The sequence below is a fragment of the Mus caroli genome, unplaced genomic scaffold (assembly GCF_978045245.1).
Source record: "Mus caroli unplaced genomic scaffold, Mus_caroli_1 scaffold_4, whole genome shotgun sequence".
Classification (NCBI taxonomy): Eukaryota; Metazoa; Chordata; class Mammalia; order Rodentia; family Muridae; genus Mus; species Mus caroli.
This window is the reverse complement of record NW_028227259.1, coordinates 125046128-125072885: the sequence shown is the minus strand read 5'-3', so window position 1 is coordinate 125072885 and position 26758 is coordinate 125046128. Positions and strand designations below refer to the sequence as shown.

The window sequence follows — 26758 nt, the reverse complement described above, 5'->3', positions numbered from 1 at the left end:
CCATGATGATCTTGGTGTCTTACTTGGCTCGAACATCAAAGCCACAGGCAACTCAGGATGATGTCTTTAAGTCAGGCCTCATTGCCGCTGAGTAAGCACTCAGCCACTGAGCTACACACACCCTCACCCTCTGTCAGACACTAGACAAGCCCTTACCTGTTAATTCGTACCCATGGCTGCCATTTGTGATCATAAAGGTCCTCATCTTTCCATCCCCCCATGAAGAAATGGGATGCCGGCGTTACAGATCATGCAGGGTATTACATTAGTGTGGGGGAAGATGAGGGAAGACATGATATGATAAGTCTACAGCTTGGCTGGGGACCATGGGCCATTGTTGATTAGAACCCTGTGTATCTAGGGGTTCAGAAGGGCAAGACTGGAATCATAGACCAGCATCACTGGGTTCTCCAACAGCTCAGATAAAGTACAGGGAGGGTGTGGCTTGTCCTGTGCTGCAGGGGACAAACATCCTCTCACACACGGAGACACTGGGGCTCCTGGTCCTCAGGGCTGCTGGAGTGAGATCTGAATGAATGAGGGGCCAGGAAGATCTACCCTTCCCCCTTCACAGAGATTGAGAGTGGACATTGAGGACAGGTAGGGTTTGGGGACAGGAGCAGTGTCTGGGAGCTGGTAGCCCTCAACAATTTAGTGCATTCTTAGTAAAAAGGGGCCCCAGTGCAGACAGCAGGAGATGATATTTTATGGTTAAAGTATTTTTGTATTTATAAGACTGTTGGTTCACTACACTGAGCTATGGAACCATTTAGCCTGTGTGTGAAGTGTGGTGGTGGTGGTGGTGGTGGTGGTGGTGTGTGTGTGTGTGTGTGTGTGGTGTGTGTGTGTGTGTGTGGTCTGTGTGTGTGGGTGGGTGTGGGTGTGTGTGTGTGTGATGTGTGTAAAACTCCAGAACTTAGAAACTTGAAGCAAGTGGTATTCTGTGAATTACAGACTAGGGTGGAACAGCTAAGATCCAGTTGGAAGGAAGGAAGGGAGAAAGAGAGAAAGGATAAGAGGGAGGGAGAATAAATTCATTTTAGTTTCATTTGATGCATTTTGCTTTAATTCAGTGCTTCAAATTTCATCCTCACAAACACACATCAAAATTTCAAAGTCCATGCAATTTTATTCTCCTGCACTGCCAGAAACCCAGCCTGCATGTTGCAGAAACAGTGCACTTCGATGATCACTAGACAGATTCCCATGGCTCCAGGGACATGTGCAGCTGTGGAAGAGTTTCTATGTGAGATGAGGATGGATCCCTCAGAGTGCACACCCCCCTCATGGCTTGCTGTGGTTTGTTGATGATGATCAGCCACTATTGGACAGAACCTCCCAACAGGTGGACAGATGGAAGTCAATCTTGCGTTCATCTCTGTCCATCACAGCCTAACTCCCAGAAAACACTGTTAGAGGCTTAGGCAGATGAAACAGGCTGTGAGGAAGGCTGTCCACGGGCAGGCAGGGATCAGAAGCCTGGGGTCTGATCACAAGTTGGATGTCCCTCGCTGGCTCCATGAGCACCATCCTGTCCTCTCTAGGTCAAAGTCTTACAGCAGAGGAGGACATGCCCCTGACAGATGCTTGGTTGCTCACAGGAAGACACATCCTTTTCTCTCTGGCTGCAATGAAAAATATACAATCATGTCAGGAGCCTGCATTGCTTCCAGGAGGGGGATGTAAATCAGCCCTGAGGGTGGGTACCATGACATCACACATGGATCTCCTGAGAAATGGAGCCAGCACACACAAGGGTTGGAAAGATGGCCATCAGGACACCTTCATGACTTTGCCCATTGAGGGTGCATACGACCCTACAGGCAATCCCTTCTTCATTAGAAGATCTGCCAAACGGGAGACATGGCCTAGCCACCTCTCTGCTGCAGGACAGCACTACAGGCCATTGTTCCCACCCACAGCTGCCTCCCTCCATGTCCCCTCTCCCTTCCTTCTTGACCCTCTGTGATGTCTTTCACACATCACTGCACCCACGTTCATCCCCACCCTGAGGTCACATCAGTTCCCTAGCATCAGGCAGACGCTGCCCCAGTAGGGGAAAGATCCAAGTGAAGGTCCCTCTGTGGCTGTGACACAGCCCCACTGAGTCCCATTGGCCTCATGACAATGAGACAGGGAAGACAGACTTCTTCATGGACCTGACAGGGGCTTCAGAGTCCATGGGATCCCAGCCCTAACACTCTCTAGCTCAGTGTCCCTCAACCAGTAGCTTCAGCTCTAAGAGTCTATATATCTGTTTCTTCATGTGGTTGTACATGTGCATGTGTGTGCATGTCCACTTGTGTAACAGGACACACATGAAGGTCACAGGACAACTTGGGGAATTCTTTTTTCTCCTTCTACTATATGGCTTCTAGGGATCAAAGTCAGGTCTTCAGTGTTGGCAGTGCCTGTACCCACTGAGCCATCTTGCCAGCCCATGATATCTCTGAATGGCACTAAACTGGCTGTAAAAGGCAAGCAGCTGGCCTTCACAGAAGTGTAAAGACCCTCAGCAAAAGATCAAGTCTTGGTGAGAATATTCTCCAAGTAGATGGAGTGACCAAAGCTGTGTGCAAGAGGATAGGTTGATGACAGGGTCTCACCGGCACATCCCAGGAGCTCACTCGGGAACCATCCCTGTTCTTAAAGCATGGGTAATCCAGCCAGGCTTTTGCCTCTTCTGCCAGTATGCACCAGCCCTGTAAGTTTAAACCAGCCACGTTCCATGTTGGGTCTGCTGGGTCCAAGATCAGAGGACTGCAGGGCAACATTCAGGGAGTGAATTGAGCAGCTAACCAGTACCTCAGATACCATTTCACAGAGGCAGGGAGGGAGCCCAGCAATGCATGCCTAACCAAGGTTTGGTCAGTGTCCCTGCCTCAGAGTATTCAGCAAGACTAGAGGGATCCTTGGGCATGACCCAGAGGGCTTGGGTTCGAATCCTCTACCCTTTAGTAGCTGTGTGTTCTGGGGCAAGTCCCTCAGGGTCTCTGATCTATGAGATAGGGAGAGCTGGACCAGCCAGTCTCATGGAAAACTGATCAAACACAGGATCAGGACATGTCACTCCCTAGGGTGACATAGCGCTCTATTATTTACAGGTAATTGGTCCACCCCAGGTCTTGAGTGCACCACAGTCCCTGTGATGCTGTCACCATTGGAAAATCTCAGTCCCCACTCTATGTCCTCTCCTTCCTAACCTGTTTTGGTCAGGACAATGTCAGAGCCTTGGTCTCCTCACCACAGACAAGATAAACATCCTCCCTCCCCAGCTCCCAGGGCATTAGGACCTCATGTCAGTCAGGTGACAGGAGATGCTGCGCTGACACAGAACTCCCACCTCTTCCTTTTCACAGGATTATAACCTGACACCCACGGAAAGCAGAGCCATGTGGGGACAAGCTACCTGACTCTTTTGACCTGTGAGTACAGGTAGGCATTGACCTGTTCATGTAGAACGTCATAATACAATGTCCAGTAGATTCGAAGGCATAGGTACTTAGTGATCAGTTCTAAGACGGTTCGGAAACCCCGAGCTGTCTCTGTTTCGTGTTTGTCTGGAAGCTCATGTTCCCAGGCGTAGACAGTGAGCAGCTCCAGGGCGTACTGTGGGGGCAGCGGCTCCCTCAGCTTCTCCTTACACTGAGAAGAGAAAGGTAATGAGAAACACAGGGCTTTCATCTCTGATGTGGGGGACACTTCTCACAGGCTCAATTCAGCTGCCTCCTGATGATGTCATTTCACAGCCAGTTATTTAGATTCAGTCTCTGACCCCTCCAGTGCTATAGGCAAGAGCTGAGTGATTGAGATTGAACCTGTGTGCTCCACAAAGACAGCATTCACTATCAGGCACAGGAGGAATCAAGACACCATGAGTGACAGCTAGGAGTGAGGGTGGAGGCGGGACATAAGGAGTGCTCAGTCTGGACAATTTTCATGGTCTCTGAAGTACCTGGGAAGGGGCTAGGGAGGTGGCTCAGGGGTAAAGCACCTCAATCCCCATGCAGGGGTGAGAACTAGAGGTCTGATCCTGTGGGACTGTGATAGGCAGCCTATTTTGGTTGAATGGGGTTTGTTCAAGTGACCCAGTAGAGAATTCTACAAGGGACGGAAAGGTGAGCCACGTTCCCACAATCAGGTGCCTGGAATCACAGAGACCCCAACTCCATAATTCTGTGACTATCAGTCAGGCAGACAATGTTCCAAGCTTCTGGCATTCTGGCTAGACTCCACCCCCAGTTTCCTGACTATAGTCAGGTATGTTCCTCCCCACAGTTACCTGGCAACAGCCCACTATAAAAGGGGCTACTTGGCCCCTCCTCGCTCTCTTTGAGCCCACACCTTTCTTACTCTCTAACCCTCCTTCTCTCTCTCTCCCTTTTCCTCCTCTCTCCACGTGGGCATGACCAGCCTCTCTCTTTCTACCTTCTTTCTTTCTCCCTCCTTTCTACAATAAAGCTCTAAAACCATAGACTGTCTCTGATCTGATCATCAAGGCCTGCTGTGCTTGAACAATGGGATGGGCTTTCTCTTAATGAGCTGCATCTAACCTCCCTCCAGAAGGCCATTCGGTGCTCCAGTCATGGGCCAGACCAAGGACTCTCACCCACATGGGAACCATCCAGCACCCCCTTTCCCCTGCCCTCTCCTCCCTTCAACCCCGGGGCTAATGACACCCCCCCCCGGCCCCTATTCTGTTCTCAGCTCCTCCACCTTATCCAGTGTGGGATGCCTAGGCTGGGAAACTGGTACCTAGGACCCTTGTCCACCACCCGCCGAGTGGGGTCAGTGGCTTCACAGAGCACCTGTGGCTGCGTGGAAAGCGTGTGGCAGTCCTCCTGCGTCTGCCCACCCAGAGCAGTGGGACTCTGGTGGGATGCTGGTTCTCTCCCAATCCCTCTTTTCCCCCACACTCACTGACCCTCAATATCCCCAGCATTTACGTGAATGTCAGGCTCTTGAGGAAGCTGACTCCTAATCCTAGCTCAAAGGGCTGGAGATGGGGCTTGCAGGGGCTGCAGGACTGTCCAGCGCTGCTGATCCAGCAGAAGGTGTGCCAGGTGTGAGACCCTGACTGATTACACAAGGTGGGGCGTGACTGAGGACCTGCCCTCACACGCTGACCTCTGCATTCTTATGGACACACAAGAACACACAAAGAGGTGTGCTCCCACAAACAGGTGTGTACACACATACACCACACATACATATAAAACATTGTCCAGAAAAAAATATTGAGAAATCATCCATTTAAAGAGGTAATAGGTAGAAATGTCAGGAAATATAAGCCATAGGAAGTGACATGCAGGGATTGCTGAAGAAGGAAGCAGACTTGCAGAGACACAAATGAAGCAGCTGCCATGGAACAGTGAGTTAGACATGGATGACGAGAGAGTTAGCTGACTGGAAAGTGGACTAGAAGAAATCACTTAGAAAAAGCACAGGACGTCCTCCCTCCCCATTCCCTCTCCCTCCTACAGCATCATGTTCCCTTGCTGTTCCCCCAAACCCTGTTTCTCTGAACCCCTCTCTTCTGCTCCCCTTCTAACCACTTCTCCATTTTCTGTTTCCTCCCCTTGTGCCATTTTTATTTCTCTTTGTCAACCTGACACAGAGAGTGCCATCTAGAGAAGATGGACCCACAACTGAGAAAATGCCTCCATCAGCCTAGCCTAGAGTCAAGCCTGTGGGGCATTTCCTTGATCAGTGTAGAAGGGCCCCGCCCATTGTGGGCATTGCCTGTCCTGGGCAGGTGGTCCTGAGTCGTTTGTAAAAATCAGACTGATCGCCCAAGGGTATCAGGCAGCTAGCAGAATTCCTCCATGGCCTCAGCTTCAGTTCCTGCCTCTGCTTCCCTCAGAGATGGAGTGAGATGCAGGAACATGAGCCAGACAATCCCTTTCCACCCAATTTACTTTGCAGCAGCACCTTTACCACAGCAGTCAGAGCAAACTAGGACAGAAACTGGTCCTAGGGAGGAGGGGCACTGCTGTGACTGACCCGCCATGGTGCTCCTTGGGAGGACTGAGAAAGGATTCTGGAACTTTGGGTTGGAAAGCTGTGGAGAGCTGAGAGCCTACCAGGCTGTTTGTGGGAACTTGGAAGACAGGAGTGCTGAGAGGCAGGCAGGTGACAGAGGCTGGAGTGAGGTTTCAGAGAAAAGCAAGGACCCCAGCTGGGCTGTCTGTGTGCTGTGTTTGGATTAAGAATCAGTAATTTCTCACCAGCTGAGGCTGAAAAGTCAGCTCTGACTTAGAAAGAACCTGTACCAGAGGGGCAAAGTGTTCTGAAATGAGTTTGCTTAAGGTCAGCAAACACAATCTGTAGTCGAGGGTGTCCCCAGTCTGCCTCTCTGTTTTGCAGGCACATTGGTATTGCAGACAGGTCTCACAAGTTGTAAAGATTTAGTCCCAAGAAACTTGCAAGTTTGGAGGGGTCAAGGGAAGCAGCTGAGGCCTGGCACTGAGAGAGGCCAGGAGAAGCCATAGGTGAAAGTGCAGCCTCGATGGCAGTGGAGACCCGGAGATACTGACTTTCCCTGAGCAGGAGACAACTGCCAGGAAGAGAGCAATGTGAGAACAGAGCGGGCCTGAGCCTGAGGTGTGTTGTGTGTGCTGTGGATGGCAGACCTGAGAAGCTCAGGAACTGTAAGTCCCAGATATCAGATACTGAGCCTTTTTGCTATGATTGTGACGGTGACCTGGTTCTTCCCTCTTGGAGTAAGGAAGAATGTAACTAATGTTTCAAATCTTATATGAACCCACAACTGAAATAATAATTTTCTTAAGTGTTGACATTTTTTAATTGATTTTTAAAGATTTTGTGTTAGGACGTGATATTGACATGATGTCTTAGCAAAAAGTCAAGGAAGTAAAGGGTATGGTTCAATAGAGGCGTGTGAGAGCATCAATTTGTAAGTGGGCCATTAGTGAAAGTGAGTTTTTGTCAACAAGATGTAAGCTAGGGTCATTGAGTAGGAGGCACCCTTAATCAAGAGGAAATCCCTCCCTCCATCAGTCTGGTTTAGGGCAGTCTGTGGGGACGTGTTTGTGGTGGTCAGTGATGGATGTGGTTGGTGCCATGCCTGAGTGTGTGCTCTGTAATAAAGCAATCTGAGTGAGCCATGGAGACCAAGGTAGTGAGCAGAATTCCTCCATGGTCTCTGCTTCAGTTACTGTCCTGACTCCCCTCAATGATGCCCTGTGACTGGGATGTGTAACCAAGTGAGACCTTTCCTTCCCAAGGCAGTCTTGGTCATGTGATAAAGCTATCATGTCCATAGACAGCCAGCTATAATAGACCTCTTTTCTGGCCTGTATGCATGCTCTCTACACATAGGGTCCACAGTGTCTTGGCCAGATGCCTTACCAGTTGATACCAGTGCTTGACCAGACAGATGAGGTTCTTCAGCTCGCATGGACGTTTCCACAGAAAGTCTTGCTGAAGCTCCATGAAGCAGATGTTGAACTCGCCCTCCTTGCCCAGCATGGTGCACTCACGGATGAGTCGGGCGTATACTTTGTTGTAAATGTCACAGTTACGACGCTCTTTTCTTCTCACTTCATCTGTAAAGAAAACATCTCTCATGTTTAGACTCATCCCTGCTCTGTGGATCTTCCTGCTCTATAGGATCACAGTCACTCTCTATGGGGTTCAATGAACAGGGCAAACTTTGTCCACAGCAAGCGTCACTCCCCATACAGACATGAGCCCACCACACCTCTGGACTGCATACATGAATTGGTCCTAGAAAGTCTGTGCCACCAAGTGCTCTTAGTAGGATGCCTTACTCACAGGCCTGGAGACAGTGGTGGGAAGAAACAGCCCACAATGATCACACACAAGAGAGCTACACAGTCACTTGATAATGGCCAACCATGCTCTGGTGTACCATGGAGCACTCTCCTGCATTTGTATATCATATCTCCTGCTTACAGTCTCTGCCATATTTTGAGATGAAGGGTGAATTGTGTGCAGATGGATGTGGTAAACACATATTCAGAGGCCACAAGAGGAGATGGGGTGTTTTCCTGTATAGTTTGTCACCCCTCCCTTTGCAGCAGGGTCTCTCTGTGAACATGGAGCTTGGCTGGCATCCATCAGGCCACAGAGATTCTCCTGTCTCTGTTCCCATAGTAACAGGGATACAGGTCAATGTGTGGAACTTCCTAAGAGTAGGTGGGCATTGGGGATTTGAACTCTGGTCCTCATGCTTGTACAGTGATTGCTTTTACACACAGAGCTGTTTGTCAGCAGTACACGAATTTCTTCAGTGGCTAACCTAATGCCATATTTTCTTCCTTGTCCAGTTCCTGAGAGTTTCAGGATGTAGAGGTGGCAGTGGTAGTGGTGTGTGTGCCCTGTGAACTTTTACAGTGGACAGGGAGCAGGCTATGGAATTGATGTGTGTGTGGCTATATGTAGGTGTATAGGTACACTTGAATAGTCCAGGAAGGCAGCAGGCTGTGCCTTAGGTGTCTGCAGGTGTATAGCCATGGTTGCAGCAGCCATACCATCAGGCTTTGATGCTGGCACAGACCCAAATCATTCACACATGGAACACAGTACAAGTCCAGTCCCTCAGTGACCCAGGAAGTTCTCAAGAGCCAGTTTACTATTTTAGGGCCTAGCACACAATGGGTCTCATTTACAAAGTTACCTGGGTTAGGGCTGTGGCTGTGGTTCTCTTTTGGACTGCTATCCACATGAGCATTCCCAAGGGAGTCCTTCTAGGATAGAGTTCCTATCCCACTGGAAAGCTGCCTCACGCTAGGGAAGTCCATGAGCAAGACGGGCTTCTGCAGGAGCCGCCCTCCCAACTCATTTCTGGGTCACCCCCCTCTCAGACCCCTCCACTGAGCAGGGTTCTAAGACTCCTGTGACTTTCCACAGCAGGCTGCCCTGGTCCTAGTCCCAGGCTGGCCATCTCAGTGCCTGCTGCCTGAGACTCTGGACTGTTTCCATGGCTCCCCTAAGCCCAGGGCTAGTGGCCTTGTCTCTTAAGTTTGATAACAGCAGTTCATACAGTGGCCAAGAGGGGGTGCTGTGTCCCCCAAATATAAAACCACAAGTACAATGGGAATCCAGTGTTTGTCAGGACTGGTGTGAGTTACTAGTTTAGAGGATCATTAATGTCAGTTAAATCACTTGTGTGTACATGTGGGAATTGTGTGTGCTGGGTTTTCCGTTTTCCAGAGGGGGACAGACTACTCTTAAGAATTTCTGCATACTGCATGCCCTTTTTGCTTCTCCTCTAACCTACACAGACATCCAGGCCTCTGCATAGGTCTGAAGTTTATCATTTTTTGATAGAAGATGCAACAGATATTCATTTTTAGCCCTATCTCTTGTCCCACTTTAGAGACACACAATTCCCAATCTTAGCCACATAGACAGCTGTTGACCATGCAGTTGTTTTCTGGATACCCCAGGGGCTGGGCAGATGGCTCTGTGGGTAAGGGGCTTCTTAGAGAAGTACATGGACACAAAATCAGATTCTGAGCACCTACATAAAAATTTGTGGTTGAGGGGCATGAGGGTTCATACCAAAATCACACTGCTGGGCAGGTAGAGACTGGAGAATCCCTCAGGCTCACTGTCTGAATAAATAGGTGGATATGAAGCTGGCTGATCCACCTTTCTCAAAACAAACTTGCCTGGCTTGTAGCGAGTGGAGGAAGCCCAAGTATATCCTAAATATGTCTGAGTACAATCATTTAGAAGTGGAGACTCATAGCCTACAGACACTTCTAGGAGAACAAGCATCCCCTCCCCTCAGCCCCATGCTGTACCTAATTGACATCCTGAGGCTCCAAGTGCCAGAGATTGTGGGTTCAGCTTCATCAGAGCACACACCCCACCTGACCCCAGCTCCTTACTGCAAGAGCCATGAAGGTGGGGCAGCAAACTCCAGGTCAACCTCTCAACCAAAATAGGCTCCTAAGCAACCAACCTCCAAGGCTGGCGTCTGACCATTACCTACACAGGCAAACATGAGCACACATGTCTGCACACATGTGTACAGTGCCCCAACATACACAGAGAGACAGACAGACAGACAGAGAGAATAGAAGAGAGGACTCTGGCATAACGAAGGGCAGGGTGAGGCTTTGCTGCTTGCTGACTTACACAGGGCATCATAGGCTGTCTGCATATGAAATTCCACCTCCTGCTGAAACTTGGGGTAGCTCAGCTTGAAGCTCAAGGACCTGAAGTTGGGCTGGTCTGAGCTCTGGACCTCAAACTTCTCTCTCAGTCGTTTTTCTTGCTGGAACTGGCACAGGTGTTTCTGAATTTCCTCGATGACCTCTTTCTGTAGCTTGAACTGATCGTCAAAGCAGGTGAGATTATTAAAGAATACCAATAGGTCGACCTCTGACCTGCCCTTGAGCATGGTGTATCGATTGTAGGAACCACCCTAAAAACAAGGATGAAAATGACAAAGGATAGAAGAGCCGTGCTGGTCAGTCCAGACACTCAACTGAGTAGGAGTCCATCACTAAGAGTGATTCTTGGATGGAGAAAGCTCGCCCATGTGTAGTGGAATTCTATTCAGTCCTGAAGAGTGAAATTGGGATCTCTGTAGGAGAATTGATTTTCTTGTGGTACAGGAGATAAGCCAGACTCAGGTTGATGAATATCCTTGTTTTATGTTTCTATCCAGAATTTGTGTGTGTGTGTGTGTGTGTGTGTGTGTGTGTAATGGAAGACGACTCTCTGGGAGAGATAAGATTCAAGTACAAGGGAGTGGGTGAGAAGAGACTGAGTGACTTACCACAGATGTATGAAACTGTTGTCATAGTCCCTCTTGTTAACAGAGCATCTGAAGGAATGCACTATGTCTACCATACAGGAAGAAAGTCTGTATCGATTTTAACATTTTTCTGAGACCTTTTAGTATCAACAAAACTGATTTCACAAAAAGTGAAAACTTGAGACTATAACAAGTGATATGCAGAGATCCTCTTAAATAAAATGCTGAGCCCTATCACTAACACAGATCAACCCCTGACATAAATGAGTGGACATTACAAAATGACATGTCTGCAGCGTTCACAGTGACTGAGGTAGGGACTGCTGTCATACAGTCCCATGGGACAGGTGGAAACATGGGCAATGAGCTTCCAGTCATCTAGCAGTGGGGTCCCTGTTCTGTCCTCTGCCCTGTGCCATAGCTGGGGTCTACATGAGAATACTGGGCACTGAGCAGGTAGGTAACTCACACCCCACTAAGGACTGCAGTCTGGCTTCTGAGAGTCCTCTCCCACCCCATCCTGATGAGCTCAGGCTAATGGGACTCACCATCACAACCCTGGAGATCCTCACAGGGTGGGCGGCACCTTGGAAGCATCTCTCCTTCAGGAAAGCACTTATGGAGTTCACGTCTGTTCTGAGCTCAGTAAGGAAGGTGATGTCACCAAGGAGGTGACCCTCTATGAACTTATCCAGCCTCCAAGCTGGAGTGCTGCAGAGAGCAATCCGAGTGCTGCTAAGGTTTTTCGCCATCCTGAGGGCAGGAATGTCTGCTGACTGCAGCCTTGCTTCAGGAGTCAGCTGCCCCTTATATCCATAGCTGGTTTGTCTTCCCAAGAAGGGCGGGGCTATGCAAATCAGACTCTGCACCTGCCACCTCTGGCTCCTGGGCTCCCTGACACTCTGGGGTTTGTTTACCTGCTGTCATTTCTTTAGATTGTCAAACCCTCCTCACAGCAGGCTGTGGACCAGGAGGCATGAAGCATCCTAAACATAGTTTCTGTTGTTCCTCCTTCTTGATCTTGAATTGTTACTAAAGCAAAATCCTTTGATAGTCTCCTAGATTCTTAACAACAACAACGCACACGCACACACCACTAAAACATGAAGAGCAAGTGAGAGAAATCCGGAAGATGGCAGGCACCAGTTTCAGCACAGCTGTTGTGGATTCGTCACAGGTGACTGGTCCATGCTGGATATTGTAAAGTGCTGTCTGCAAGGTTAATGCTAGCTTATAGGTCAGACTTAGGGTCTCACAGATCTGTGAGTTCTCAGATGCACACTCATAATGTGGCCATCGTCCAAGACATCATCCAAGACAGTCTCTCTGCCCTGTACCCCCACCTCCGTCTATCTGTCCATAAAAGCAAAGGTCTCACATTCTTCTTTAATATGGGATCTCACTCCTTTGCTCAGGATGGATGTGAACATGGGGACCTGCCCCATTGCCCCCCAAGTGCTGCGCTCACAGGGGTGTGCCTCTCTCCCTGTATGTAACCACCTGGGCTATCACTCAATTGCCACTCTACACTTCAATAGCATAAAGTGTTGACCTGAATCCAGGACACACCCTCATGAGGATGCACCTGTCTCTAAGCCAACCTCTCCCTCTCCCTCTCCCTCTCCCTCTCCCTCTCCCTCTCCCTCTCCCTCTCCCTCTCCCTCTCCCTCTCCCTCTCCCTCTCCCTCTCCCTCTCCCTCTCCCTCTCCCTCTCCCTCTCCCTCTCCCTCTCCCTCTCCCTCTCCCTCTCCCTCTCCAGCAGGAGTGAATATTCATCTTGGCAGGATGGTCCACACCTGTGACCCCAAGTCCTGGGAGATTGACACAGAAGGTACGGAGTTTGAGGCAAGTCTGGGTTATGTGATGAGACTCTCTTTCTCTCTCTCTCTCTCTCTCTCTCTCTCTCTCTCTCTCTCTCTCATAAAATACAAAAATCAAACACACAAGCATATGCATACATGCATATATACATGCGCACACACACAAACACACACACATGTGCACACACATGCCTCAGTCACTTTTGGAATCACTTCAGAAAGCAGGAACAGAAGACTCAAAAAATTATAGAAACATAGGTTTTCGATGATTATGGCCACAACTCAGGTGGCTTTAAGGGATCTTCTTTTGAAGAAGCAGAAGCCATGGCCTTGTCATTCAGGTCAGAGGCTAGCCTCTTGCAAAAAGTCTAAATCTTCATGCCCTGGCTGGTAGCAGAGGCTCCTTGGTGGATTCTGACCTTACCTGAGGGAACTGGGATTGCTGAAGGCCCCTCCCACAAGGAGGACAAGAGACCAGCTGAGGGTCCTGAGCAGGTCTGGCTGAGGATCAAGCTAATCATGCTTTAGATGGTCTATGACATTTATTTCCTGTGTGTGAGCATGTGATGTCAGAGGACAACTTGTAGGAGTCGGCTCCTTGTGGGTCCTGGGTTGTGTCTCTCTTTACCAGCAGTGTTGGTCAGCACCAATACACTAGCAGCACAAAGTCCTGGACAGGGAATCCGCAGTATGAATTTCCCACTGGGGCAGGAGAATGTCACTATTTGCCAGGCTGGAGTGGAAGGGTGTAGTATGGGAGGGAGGATGTGGCTCCTGATCTTGTACACCTTGAGGGGCCACCAGTGTACTGCCTGGAGGGGGGTCTCTCTGTGTGTGTGTGTATCTGTCTGCCCGTCTGTCCATCTGTCTGTCCCGTCCATCATCGGCAGTCTGGTCTGCTGTCCGTGCCTCCCTTCACGGCCTGAAGGCTTTGCTGAATGCCGTACCTGAAGGGGAGAACAGGGCGTAGATGAACAGGAGCCGGTTCAGTTGGGAGCCCGAGCCTTGTGCTGTGTGGGCAGAAGAAGTCAGACCTTCTTAGGGAGTCTTAGTGTGGGGTTGATGACAGATGACATGATGAGTCTACAGCTTGGCAGGAGGCCCATGGCATATGGTTATCAGAATCCTCTCTGTATATCTGGGGGCTGTTTCAGGAGAGGCAAGACAGCCTGCAATCATTGGGCAGCATCACTAGGTCTACCAACAGGGCAGATAAAGTACAAGACAGAACAAGATTTGTTCTGAGGTGCAGGGGACCTGCATCTTCTCACACACTAAGGAGACACTGGGGCTCCTGGTCCTCAGGGATGCCTGAGTGAGAACTGAAGGAATGGGGGCCAGGGAGATCCACCCCTCCCCCTTCACAGACATTGAGAGTGGACATTGGGGACAGGAATAGGGTGTGGGGACAGGAGCAGGGGTTGGGAACTGGTGGCTCTGAGCAGTTTCCTGCTTTCTTTGTGAGCAGAAGCCTAAGTGGACAATGCACATGTGGATTTTGGGGGTATTTATGTATTCACAAGCTGCTGGGTCATGACCCTCACACATATACATGAATGTGTGTGTGTGTGTGACTCCAGAATGTGGGAGCTTGAGGCAGGTGGAGCTGTGTGAACTCCAGGCTAGGCATATATAATAAGATCCAGTTGAAAGGAAAAAAAATAAAGAAATTAAGAAAGGAGGGACTCAGAATAAACTAGTTTTGAGTTTGAGTGAGTGCACTGTGATTTAATTCAGTGCTTCAGATCTCATCCTCACAAGTAATCGCTGGTCACAGATTGCACACAGTTTTATTTACCTGCACTGCCGTGGACCTCAGCCTGCAGGATGCAGAAACAGTGCACCTCGATGCACACTGACCAGAACCCAGGGCTCCAGGGCCACACACAGCTGGGGAACAGTTTCTCTGTGGGATGGGGAAGGTCTAGGCTCTTTCAGGGGAGCATGGACAGAAGGAGCCAAGGATTCTTGTCTCAAGTTCATAGAGAAGAGATCTAGAAGCATCCCAAGCCACCACCCCACATCAAACACTGTAGCAGTTTGGTTCTGCACAGTCTATGGCGGGTTGCCCAGTAACTGAACACTTGTGAGGTGTTTTTTGTTGTTGTTGTTTTTTGTTTGTTTGTTTGTTTGAGACAGGGTTTGTGTGTAGCCCTGGCTGTCCTGGAACTCACTTTGTAGACCAGGCTGGCCTCAAACTCAGAAATCCGCCTGCCTCTGCCTCCCGAGTGCTGGGATTAAAGGCGTGTGCCACCACACCTGGCTTACACTTTGGCGCTTTTAAGACATGCTCAATAAATGTATCTAGTTGAGCATGAGTCAATCTCTCTCTCTCTCTCTCTCTCTCTCTCTCTCTCTCTCTCTCTCTCTCTCTCCCTCACCCCCTTCCTCTTCTCCCCCCCTACACCCTTCAGAGTTCACACACCCTCATGGCTCTCTGTGATTTATTATTGTGCATCAGACATTGGACAGAACCAACAGTCAAGCTTGAGTTCCTGCCTCCCCTTCTGAATTCTGAATCTCTCGTCTCCCAGAGGACAATGTTGGTGGATGAGGCAGATAAAGCAGGCTGCGAAGAAGGCTGTCTGTGATAGGACAGGATGCAGGGGTGAGAAGGCAGGGGTCAGAAGCCTGGAGTCTGATCGCAGGTTGGACCCTCCCTGATTGGGGTCGTGAGCAGCTTTCTCCCCTCTCTGGTTCAAGGGCCTGCAGCAGAGCAAGTATCTCATATCCCTGATTCTTGAGCATCCTGGCAGGTGCTTTGGTGCTCATAGAAGGACACAGTCCTGTGGAATCTCGACCTTCATCTGTAACAGAAACCACAAAATCATGTCAGGAGCCTGCATTGCTTCCAGGAGGGGGATGTAAACCAGCCCTGAGGGTGGGTACCATGAGTGGCCAGCATCCATGGAGGTTGGAAAGATGGCCATCAGGACACCTTTATGCCTTCTACCACTGAGGGTACATATGATCCCACAGGCAGGCCCTTCTTCATTAATAGATCTGCCAAATGGGAGATATGGCCTTATCACCTCTCTGCTGCGGGACATCACTACAGGCCACTGTTCCCACAGTGACCTCCTTCCATGTCCCCTCCCACTTCCTTCCTGATCTCCTGAGGTTTCTTCCTCACATCACTGCACCCATGTTCATCGCCACCCTGAGGTCACACATAACATTATCAGTTCCCTAGCATCAGGTAGACCCTGCCCCAGGAGAGGAAAGGTCCAAGTGCAGGTCCCTCTGTGCCTCTGTGGCTGTGACACAGCTCCATTGAGCCCCATTGGCCACATGACAATGACAGGGAAGACAGGCTGCTTCATGGACCTGACAGTGGCTTCAGACTCCATGGGATCCCAGCCCTGTCAATCACTAGCTGAGTGTCCCTGAGCCAGTGGCCTCAGTTCGGAATCTCCTTTACACTCTCTCCATGAGGGTCAGTGTGGGGGTGCATGTGTGTGTGTATGTGTATGTCCATGTGTGCATACATACATGCGTGTGTGCATGTTCATGTGTGTGCAATGCATGTGTGTGCATGTGTATGTATGTCTACATGTATAACAGCACACAGATGAAGATCAGAGGACAACTTGGGGGATTTGTTTTTCTCCTTCTACCATATGGGTTCTAGGCACCAAACCCAGGTCTTCAGTGTTGGCAGTGCCTTTACCCACTGAGCCACCTTGCCAGCCCATGATAGCTCTGAATGGTGAGAAAATGGCTTTAAAACAAGGCTAGCAGCTGGCCTCCACAGGACTGTGGAGACCTTTAGAAAAAGACCACGTCTCAGTGAGAATATTCTCAAAGTAGATGGAATGTCCAAAGCTGTATGCAAGGGGACAGGATGATGACAGGGTCTCACCGGCACACCCCAGGGGCCCACGAGGCACGTATCACAGTTCCTAAAGCACGAGGACTGCAGCCAGCTGGAAGCTTCTTTTGCCAACAGCCCCCAGCCCAGTAGGTTGGTACCAGCCACGTTCCTTGTTGGGTCAGCAGGGTCCAGGATCACAGGCCTGCAGAGCAACATTCAGAGAACAGAAATGACCAGCTGGCTATTGCCACAATACAAGTCACTTCACAGGGCCGGGGAGGATCCCAGCAGAGCATCCCTATCCAAAGTTTGTCCTTTGTCCCTGCCCCACAACATACACAAGACTGGAGGGATCCTTGGGCATGACCTGGAAAGCCTGGGTTCAAATCCTCTACCCTTTAGTAGCTGTGTGTCCTGGGACAGGTCCCTCAGAGTCTCTGATCTGTGAGATGAGGAGTGTTGGACCAGACAGGCTCAAAGAATGGGATGTGGAAACTGAACACAACACAGAATGAAGACATGTCACTCCCTAGGGTGACAATAGTACTCTATTATTTACAGGTAATTTATCCACCTCAGGTCTTTGGTGCCTCACAGTCTTTATGATGCTGTCACTGTTGGAAAATCTCAGTCCCCACTCCATGTCCCCCCTGCCTTTCCTTTGCTGATTGGGTTGGGACAATGTCAGAGCCTTGGTCTCCTCATCTGCAGACAGGAGAGCCCACCCCTGCCCCCCTCCCCCAGGGCTGTAGGATCTCATGTCAATCAGGAGACAGCAGGACAGTGCTCAGTACTGGAGATGCTGCAGACACAGAGCTCCCACCTCCCCCTTTAAACACAAGTGCAGCCTGACCCTCCACGGGGATCACAGCCATGTGGGGACAGACTACCTGTCTTTTTGGAGCTTTTTGTGCAGGTATTCAGAGACCTTCGTGTTTCTAAAGTCATAATACACTGTCCAGTAGATTCGAAGCCACTTGTACTTGGTGACCAGTTCCAAGACAGTTCGGAAGCCCTGGGCTGTGTTGAATTCGCAGTCTCTACTCCCACTTTCCCAGGCATAGACTGTGAGCAGCTCCAGGGCATACTGTGGGGGCAGCGGCTTCCCCAGCTTCTCCTTACACTGAGAAGAGAAAGGCAATGAGAAACATGTTTGTTTTTCTCCTTCTACCATATGGGTTCTAGGCACCAAACCCAGGTCTTCAGTGTTGGCAGTGCCTTTACCCACTGAGCCACCTTGCCAGCCCATGATAGCTCTGAATGGTGAGAAAATGGTGTGGGGGACACCTCTCACAGCTGCCACCTAATGACGCCATTATACACCCAGTTATTTAGATTCAGTCTATAGCCCTTCCTGTGCAAGAGCTGAGTGGTTGCTCCACAAAGACAGAATTCACTAGCAGGCACAGGAGGAATCAAGACACCATGAGTGACAGCTAGGAGTGAGGGTGGGGGCGGAACATAAGGAGTGCTCACTATGGAGCACTATGGTTTTTTTTTTTTTTTTCATGATCTCTGAAGTAACTGGGAAGGGGCTAGTGAAGAGGCTCAGGGATAAAGTACCTCCCTCCCCATGTGCGGGTGAGAACTGGAGGTCAGATCCTCAGCATCCACGTGAGTGTCACTCTCTTGACTCATAATCCTAGCTCAAAGATCTGGAGATGGGGCTTCCAGGGGCTGCAGGACTGTCCAGAATGCTGATTCAACACACTGTGTGTCACCCATGAGACCCTGATTTATTATATAAGGTATAGAGTGACTGAGGACCAACCCTCACACTTTGACCTCCACATTCTTATGCTCATACAAGCACACACAAATACATTGGTCCCATGCACAGATACACACACACACATGAATACCTTGCCACCATATTTTAAAAGATCAAGAAAATACTGAGAAATCATCCATTGAAAGAGATCGTAGCTAAAGAGGACAGGAAAATTGAAACCATGGAATGTGGCAGGAAGGGTTTACCAAAGAGGGAACCAGACAGAGAAAAACACACACAAAAAAAGCAGCAGGCATGAAACAGTGAATTAGACACAGCTCAAGAGAGAATTAGCTGATTGGAAAACAGACTAGAAGAAATCACTTAGAACAAGCACAGAAAGCCCTCCCTCTTCTCAGGTGCCCTCCTTCTTGTCTTTTTCCTGCAGCATAACCTTCCCCTACTGTTCCCCCAAATCCTTGTTTCTCTGAATCCCTCTGCTCTGCTCCCCTTGTAGTCAAAGTTCCTCCTCCATTTTCTAACTTCTGTTCTTGTGTCTTCTTGTACTGTTTGAGGAACTTGAAAGACAGGAATGCTGAGAGGCAGGTCGAGGAAGGAGGCTGTTGTGTGAAGTTTCAGAAAAGCAGCTCCACCACTTGGGCTGCTTTTGTGATATCTTTGCATTAAGAGTCAACAATTTCTTGTCAACTGGGGCTGAAAATCAGCTCTGATTAAGAAGAGACTTGCACCATGGGGGCCAAGTCTTCTGGAAAGTGTATCCTCTGGTCAGCACACTATAGCTGGGATTCAGGGACCTCAAGATGGAATCTCCAGTTGGCAGCAATACCCAGTTGCAGAGAGGTGTTCTTGGTGGTAAGGCTTTAGTCTCATGGAAGCTGCAGATTTGGAGGCGTCACAGGGAGCAGCTGAGGCCTGGCACTGGGATTGGCCAGGGATGCCATTGTTGAAAATGCAGTGGAGACCCCGAGATACTGGACTTGCCCTGAGCAGGAGATGTCTGCCAGGAACAGAGCAATGTGAGAACTGAGCTGGCCTGAGCCTGACACCTGCTGTGTGTGCTGTGGATGGCAGAGTCTGAGAAGCTCAGAGAACTGTGAATCCTGGATATCAGATACTGAGCCCTTTGCTCTTCTGGGCTTTGCTTGTGATTTGATCTGATGGTGACAATGCCCTGATAAGAAAGTATTTAACTTGTGTTTTCAATTTTATGGATCCCACACTTCAGAGAGAAATCTTTTTAAGTGTTGAAATTGAAAAATGGGATTTGATTTTTAAAGCTGTATTGTGTTTTAGGGTGTGATATTGACATGAGATCTTAGAGAAAATCAAGAAAGCAAAGGTTATGGAGGGGTGTGTGAGCATCAACTTGAAAGAGGATTAGTTTGGGAACGATACAGATTTCAACCGACTACAGATGACCCTGGCCTCATGCTGTTTGTATTCTGATGTTAATTCTGCTTCCTCAGGAGGGGTTGCCCCCGATGAACAGACCATCATGTACTCAAGTGATGTCAGGTGAACTTTCTCCCCATTTTTTTTTTTGATTTTTTTCAAGACAGGGTTTCTCTGTGTAGCCCTGGCTGTCCTGGAACTCACTCTGTAGACCAGGCTGGCATTGAACTCAGAAATCCGCCTGCCTCTGCCTCCCAAGTGCTGGGATTAAAGGCATGTGCCACCACTGCCCGGCACTTTCTCCCCATTTTAGCTCATCAATAAAGGAGACTGTGATTGGGCAATTGTATTGGAGGCTCAAGAGTGGAAACCAGGAGAAGGAGAGGAAGAATGTGCAGGAGAGTAAGAGAGAGTATAGAGGAAGAGGAGGAGAAGCCACAACAGATCAGAAGCACGTGGCCCAGAGAAACTGTAAGTAGCAAAGGGTCTTATAGCTGGAGATTAAGTTAGTATAGGACTAGATGCCATGTCTGGGCATGTGTGTTGTAATCTAAAGAAGTCTAAGTGAGCCATGGAGATAAGACAGTAAGAAGAATTCCTCCATGGTCTCTGCTTCAGTTACTGTCCTGACTCCCCTCAATGATGCCCTGTGACTGGGATGTGTAACCAAGTGAGGCCTTTCCTTCCCAAGGCACTCTTGGTCATGTGATAAAGCCATCATGTCCATAGACATCCAGCTAGACTAGACCTCTTCTCTGGCCTGAATCCCACTCTCTACACATAGGGTCCACAGGATCTGGGTCAGATGCCTTACCAGTTGATACCAGTGCTTGACCAGACGAATGAGATTCTTCAGCTTGGGTGCACGATCCTCCAGGAACTTCTGATGGAAGTCTGTGAAGCAGATGGAGAACTCGCCCTCCTTCTTCAGGGTGGTGCACTCATGGATGAGTTGGGCATAGATTTTGTTGTACAAGTAGGGTTCGGCATACTTGTTGTTTCTCAGTTCATCTATAAAGAAAGTATCTCTCATGTTTAGACTCATCCCTGCTCTGTGGATCTTCCTTCTCTCTAGGGTCACAGTCACTCTCTATGGGGTTCAATGAACAGGACAAAGTTTGTCCGCAGCAAGCATCACTCCCATTACAGCCATGAGCCCACCACACCTCTGGACTGCATACATGAATTGGTCCTGGAAAGTCTGTGCCACCAAGTGCTCATAGTAGGTTGCATTGCTCACAAGTGTGGAGACAGTGGTGGGAAGAAACAGCACTCAATGGTCACACCCAAGAGAGCTACACAGTCATCTGTTAATGGCCAACCATGTTCTGGTGTGCCGTGCATTCTACTGCATTTGTATATCATATCTCCTGCTTACAGTCTCTGCCATATTTTGAGATGAAGGGTGGATTGTGTGCACATGGATGTGGTAAACACATATTCAGAGTCCACAAAAGGAGATGGGGTGTTTTCCTGTATAGTTTGTCACCCCTCCCTTTGCAGCAGGGTCTCTCTGTGGACATGGAGTTTGGCTGGCATCCATCAGGCCACAGAGACTCTCCTGTCTCTGTTCCCGTAGTAACAGGGATACAGGTCAATGTGTGGAACTTCCTAAGAGTAGGTGGGCATTGGGGATTTGAACTCAGGTCCTTATGCTTGTGCAGCAATCACCCTTATCCACTGAGCTGTCTCCCCAGCCACTGTGTGTTCAGTGCATGGTTCTCTGTAGTGACCAAGTCAATGTCATGTGGTTTTGATTGTCCAGTTCCTGAGAGAGTCAGGATATGGTGGTGATGGTGTGTGTGTGTGTCCTGTGAACTTGTATTGTGTATGGGCAGCAGGCTATGGAATTGAGGTATGTGTGGCTATGTGAGGGTGGGTGTGCACATTTGATTACACTAGTTAGACAGCAGGCTATGCCTTCCTTAAGTGTGTTCATGGGTGTGGCCACGGTTGCATCAGGCCACACCATCGAGCTCTGATGTTAACACAAAGCAAAATCACTCACAGATGGAGGATGGACACACCGAGTCACTCAGTGACCCAGGGAGTTCCCAAGAGCTTAATTTTGACTTCCTGACCCAGCACATAGTAGATCTCATTTGCTAAGTCACCCATGGTAAGGCTGTAACTGGGGTCCTCTTTTGGGCTGTCACCCACACCAGCATTCCCAAGGTGGCCCTACTGTGAGGAAGCTGCTTTGCTACTGGAAAGCTGCCACAGGCTTCTGCAGGAGCGCCCTCCCAGCTCATTTCTGGGTCACCCCCCTTGAAGCCCCCTCTACTGAGCAGGGTTCTAACACTCCTGCAACTTCCCACAGCAGGCTGCCCTGCTCCTACTCCCAGGCTAGCCCTCTCAGTCCCTGCTGCCTGAGACTCTGGACTGTTTCCATGGCTCTCCTAAGCCAAGGGTGTGTCTCTAAGTTAACAGCAGCAGTTCACACAGTGGCCAGCAGGGTGTGCTGTGATTTCCCCAAATGTAAAGCCTAAGTATTCTCTAATTGCCCCAAGACTCCACTGTGCTCTCAGGGATGTTCCTGATTGTCTTTGGATAGAGTTGTGCAATTTGTAATTTTGGATACTCCCATTGTGTCAGGCCTGGTGTGAGAGATTCTTAATGTAGAGCACCATTAATATGCAATTATATAACATGTGTGTAAGTGTGGGAGGTTGGTGTGTGTGTGTGTGTGTGTGTGTGTGTGTGTGCGCCAGGTTTCCAGTTTCCCAGGGGGGGCACATAGCTCCTCCAGGAAGTTCTGCATCCTGCACCCCATCCTCACCCCCATGCATGGACACCCAAGCCTCTGCACAGATCTGAGGTTTCTCATTCTTTGATAGCAGATGGGACAGATATTCATTTTTAGCTGTATCTCTAGTTCCACTTTATAGACACAGAGTTCCCACACTCAGGCATGAAGAGAGCTGTTCACCATGTAACCGTTCTGTAGGATGTCCCCAAGCTGGGGAGAAGGCTCTGTGGGTAAAGGGCTTCTTACATAAATATAAGGACCCAAATCAAAATGCCAGCACCCAGGTAAAACAGCTGGGCTTGCAAGGGTTGGAGAGTCCACACCTCAAATCCCATGCTGGGGAGGTAGAGACAGGAGAATCTCTCAGGCTCACTGTCTGACCAGATATGTGGATCTGTCAGCTTCATGTCAACAATCTCCAAAGAGAAGGATAGGGAGGAGGAAGGAGAGGGGGAGGGGAAAGAAGGAAGGAAGGAAGGAAGGAAGGAAGGAAGGAAGGAAGGAAGGAAGGAAGGAAGGAAGGAAGGAAGGAAGGAATTCACTTAGCTTCTAGGGAGTGGAAGATTCCAAGTGTACTCCTGAACTTATGTCTAAGGGTATTTGTTTACAGCAGGGACTAGGCAACCCCTCACCCCAGCCCTGTGCTGTACCTAATTGACATCCTGAGGCTCCAGGTGCCAGAGATTGTGGGTTCAGCTCCATCAGAGCACACACCCCACCTGATCCCAGCCCCTTACTGCAAGAGCCATGAAGGTGGGGCAGCAATCTCCAGGTCAACCTCTCAACCAAAATAGGCTCCTAAGTAACCAATTCTCCAAGGCTGGCATCTGACCATTACCCACACGTGCAGACATGTGAACAGACATCTGCACACATGTGAACATGCTACCCCAACACACATACACACACCGACAAATAGAAGAGAGGATTCAGCCATGAGGAAGGGCAGGCTGAGCCTCTGCTGCTGGCTGACTTACACAGTACATCATAGGCTGGCTGCACATCAAATTCTACCTCCTTCTGGCACTTGGGAGAGCTCAGCTTGAAGCTCAGAGACCTGGAGTTGGGCTGCTCTGAGCTCTGAACCTCAAACTTCTCTCTCAGTTGTTTCTCTTGCTGCAGCTGACACAGGTGTCTCCAAATTTCCTCAATGAACTCTCCCCGTCGCTTTAACTGCTCCTCAAAGCTGGTGAGATTGTTAAGAAACACCACCAGTTTAGCCTCTGACTTGCCCTTGAGTGCAGTGTGTTCACCATAGGAGCCGCCCTAAAAGACAAGGATGAGGATGACAAGGGACAGAGAGAGTCGTGCCAGGCAGTCCAGATGCTGAACAGTATGTAGGAGTCCACCACTGAGCGTGAGAGATGGATAGAGAAACCTGGCACATATATACCATGCTTAGATAAACGAACTCTGTACCAAAACTCAAAGGTCGCAGAGCAAATGTTGAAACTAAGGAAAGTGAATTTACAAAAAGGAACATTTTGAGAAAACAAGAATAAATTATACTGCAGAGATCCTCCCTAAATAAAACACTGAGCACAATCACTAACAAACACACTTGCACCCCTGACATAGATGAGTGGACATTACAACACGACATTTCTGCAGCCTTTACAGTGACTGAGGCAGGAACTGCTGTCATACAGTCCCATGGGACAGATGGAAACATGGGCAATGAGCTTCCACCAGTCCAGTCATCCAGTCATCCAGCAGTGGGGTCTCTGTTCTGTCCTCTGCCCTCTGCCATAGCTGGGATGCACATGAGGACACTGGGCACAGAGCAGGTAGGTAACTCACACCCCACTAAGGACTGCAGGCTGGCTTCTGAGAGTCCTCTCCCACCCCATCCCGATGAGCTCAGGCTAATGGGACTCACCATCACAACCCTGGATACCCTCACAGGGTGGGTGGCACCTTGGAAGCATCTCTCCTTCAGGAAAGCACCTATGAAGTCCACGTCTGCTCTGGCCTCAGCATGGAAGCTGGAATCGGGAAGGAGATGATCACGTATGAACTTGTCCAGCTCACAGGCCGGGGTGCTGCTGAGATCCTTCACCATTTTATGGCCAGGGGTGTTTGCTGACTGCAGCACTGCCTCTGGAAGCCAGTTGTCCATTATTTTCATAGCAGGTTTTTCGTTCCTAGGCAAGGCGGGGCTATACATATCAGACCTCTGCATCTGCCATCTCTGGCTCCCAGGCTCCCTGACACTCTGGAGTTTGTTTACCTGCTGGCATTTCTTTGGATTCTCATCACAGTAGGCAGGAGGCAGGAGGCAGCATAAACATAGTTTCTGTTGTTTTTACCTTCTTAGTCTTGGAAAAATGGTCTTATAGTCTCCTAGACTTTTTACAGCATAAGACACACACACACACACACACACACAAACCCACACCCACACATCGATAAAACAAGAAGAACAAGTGAGAGAAATCCAGAAGATTCCTGGCACCCGTTTCAGCACAGCTGTGTGGGTTTATGACTGGTCCATACTTATTGATTGATGTCGATCAGCCTGCCAGAGTTCAGAAAGAGCTGGAAAGGGAGCGCTTACTCAGCAGCACGTCTCAGACACTGAAAACACACGAGAACTTGATAAGATTGAATGGAGGCTAGAAGCTTCCAGGACTGGGCCTAGATTAGCAAACATGGGCATGAAACCTTCAAGACAGCAATTACAGCAGGAGAATAAAAGATACTTTTCCAATATAGCATGATGTAGTAGACTTACTTTTCTAAATAAGAGTCAAATCATATATGTAGTGTATAGGTGGAAATTAAAATATATATAAGTTTAACACACAGCCTTTTGTTACAAATTTTATGCTAAATTTCCTCACAGATTTTTTTAACCATTCTCAAACAGTTCCCACATCTTGTGATATAAAGTTTATATAGAGGGCTGGAGAGATGGCTCAGTGGGTACAAGCACTGGCTGATCTTCCAGAGGTTCTGAGTTCAATTCCCTGCAACCACATGGTGGCTCACAACCATCTGTAATGGGATCCGATGCCCCCTTCTGGTGTGTCTGACAGCTACAATACTCATATAAGATAAATAAATAAATAAATCTCTTTTTTTATATAAAAAAGGGGGGTTATATAAAACAGAGAGATCTCTCTACCATTTATGTGCTAATTTGTACACGAGGTCAGTAAAAGCATTCAGTGCTTGACAAAGATCTGATAGAAGCTGATTGACTATGGGTAGTTTAAACTTTTAAGCTTTGCAAGCTGGGGTGGGTACAAATACATTTGTGGACCCTATGGAACTTGACCATAAATTATATGCTCCTTTTCTTTAGGAGCCATCTAGAAAAGCATTGCAATCAATGTCTATAGGATTTTTACATGGAACTTTAGGGAATGCCCAGGGAGTTTCATTTTTTAATCTTAAAACCTCTGGGGTAATAATTATTATAGATCCCAAGTAACATGCTACTGTTTTCTGTCAATTATTATCCAGGTGGACAAATATTCAACCTTCATTTTATTTATTTAATGGAACAATAAATTCTGTAAGCTCTTTATCAGCCAGGGGTTATTTCTATGAGCTATTGTGAGAGCTAGCTGTGTTGAAGTTTAAATAATTGTGCCTAAGCGATCCATAAAACAAAACTGCCTCTAACCCGTAAGCCCCTTGCCCAAGGCCAGAAACTTCCTGAGATGCTGGGGGCTGCCATGTTTATATGATGACAAACTACCTGCTTTTGCTCCCCTAAATAAGCTTGTGGGACTCAACTGCACAGGATGTGTTTGATCACAGGCGGGTGGGAGGTTAGCAGGCAGGAGGTATCTTAGGAGGTAAGCTTGTCCCTGATTGGACCTGGTAGGAAACACTTAGCCTGGTGGGGTTGTCTTTAATAAGCCTCTGCAAAATGTGGCTCCTGGCCATTCCTGGGGGCCCTGGAATGATCCTGGCCCTCGATTCCATCATCTTGGCCCCAATTTAATTCAAGCTTGTGTCAAATTTTTGCTCAGAAATTGTGGGAGTGGTCTTTCTCCTCAACTCTCAGGTCTGAGACTACTGTTTGGCAGCAGCGTTACTGAATGAACACAGTAGCAGCCCGCTCTGTTCAGCAGCTGCCTTTCCCATAGAATTCCACAAGAGTTTCCAGAAAGCAACTTATAATGCTAAGCAGATAGGAGGTTAACAATGGCACGACCCAAAATATTACGGTTTGCTCTTCCACTTCACCTACCATGAAAGTTAAGCTTCGTTCATGTATTGATCAGACGAGCAAGAGAAGAGAAATCCCTCCATATATAGAATGACCAACACCTCAGGGACTATAAACAGCTGTGGCTCATGCACTGTATGTCCTGATAGTAGCCCTTCCAGAAGCTGTGCCTGGCTTAGTTTTCCCTATAAAGGGACCTTTGATATTGAGTTATTCCCACTCTGAGAGAAAAACGAACCACGTTTAAACCAAAATCAAGCAACAAGGAAACCCTTAGGCTTGGGCTGAGCTGGCTCACGCTGAAGCAATGGA

General features: G+C 48.8%; 2 protein-coding genes and 1 long non-coding RNA gene across 4 annotated transcripts; 1 reads left to right on the top strand and 2 right to left on the bottom strand.

Moving 5' to 3' along the window:
- Positions 1–1262: 1262 nt before the first annotated feature.
- Positions 1263–20454, top strand: LOC147005349 (uncharacterized). The gene is made up of 5 exons (XR_015046998.1): positions 1263–1699; positions 3360–3435; positions 12519–12587; positions 19589–19985; positions 20299–20454. It is a non-coding gene; the product is annotated as an uncharacterized LOC147005349 (long non-coding RNA).
- LOC110293992 (inactive 2'-5' oligoadenylate synthetase 1C-like) lies at positions 1596–11508 on the bottom strand. 2 transcript variants are annotated; one of them, XM_021161920.2, is made up of 6 exons: positions 11305–11508; positions 10132–10420; positions 7372–7568; positions 3410–3645; positions 2607–2760; positions 1596–1625 (listed from the first exon to the last, which is right to left on the bottom strand). In XM_021161920.2, the coding sequence occupies exons 1-6, from the start codon at positions 11506–11508 to the stop codon at positions 1596–1598; spliced, it is 1110 nt and encodes a 369-aa protein (XP_021017579.1). The 2 variants fall into 2 exon arrangements, with proteins under 2 accessions (XP_021017579.1, XP_021017580.1); XM_021161921.1 differs by lacking the exons at positions 2607–2760; positions 3410–3645.
- Positions 15147–24325, bottom strand: LOC110293993 (inactive 2'-5' oligoadenylate synthetase 1C-like). Its single transcript, XM_021161922.3, has 6 exons — positions 24143–24325; positions 23241–23529; positions 20329–20525; positions 17281–17513; positions 16439–16592; positions 15147–15383 (listed from the first exon to the last, which is right to left on the bottom strand). The coding sequence occupies exons 1-6, from the start codon at positions 24323–24325 to the stop codon at positions 15345–15347; spliced, it is 1095 nt and encodes a 364-aa protein (XP_021017581.1). The 3' UTR covers positions 15147–15344.
- Positions 24326–26758: the final 2433 nt, after the last annotated feature.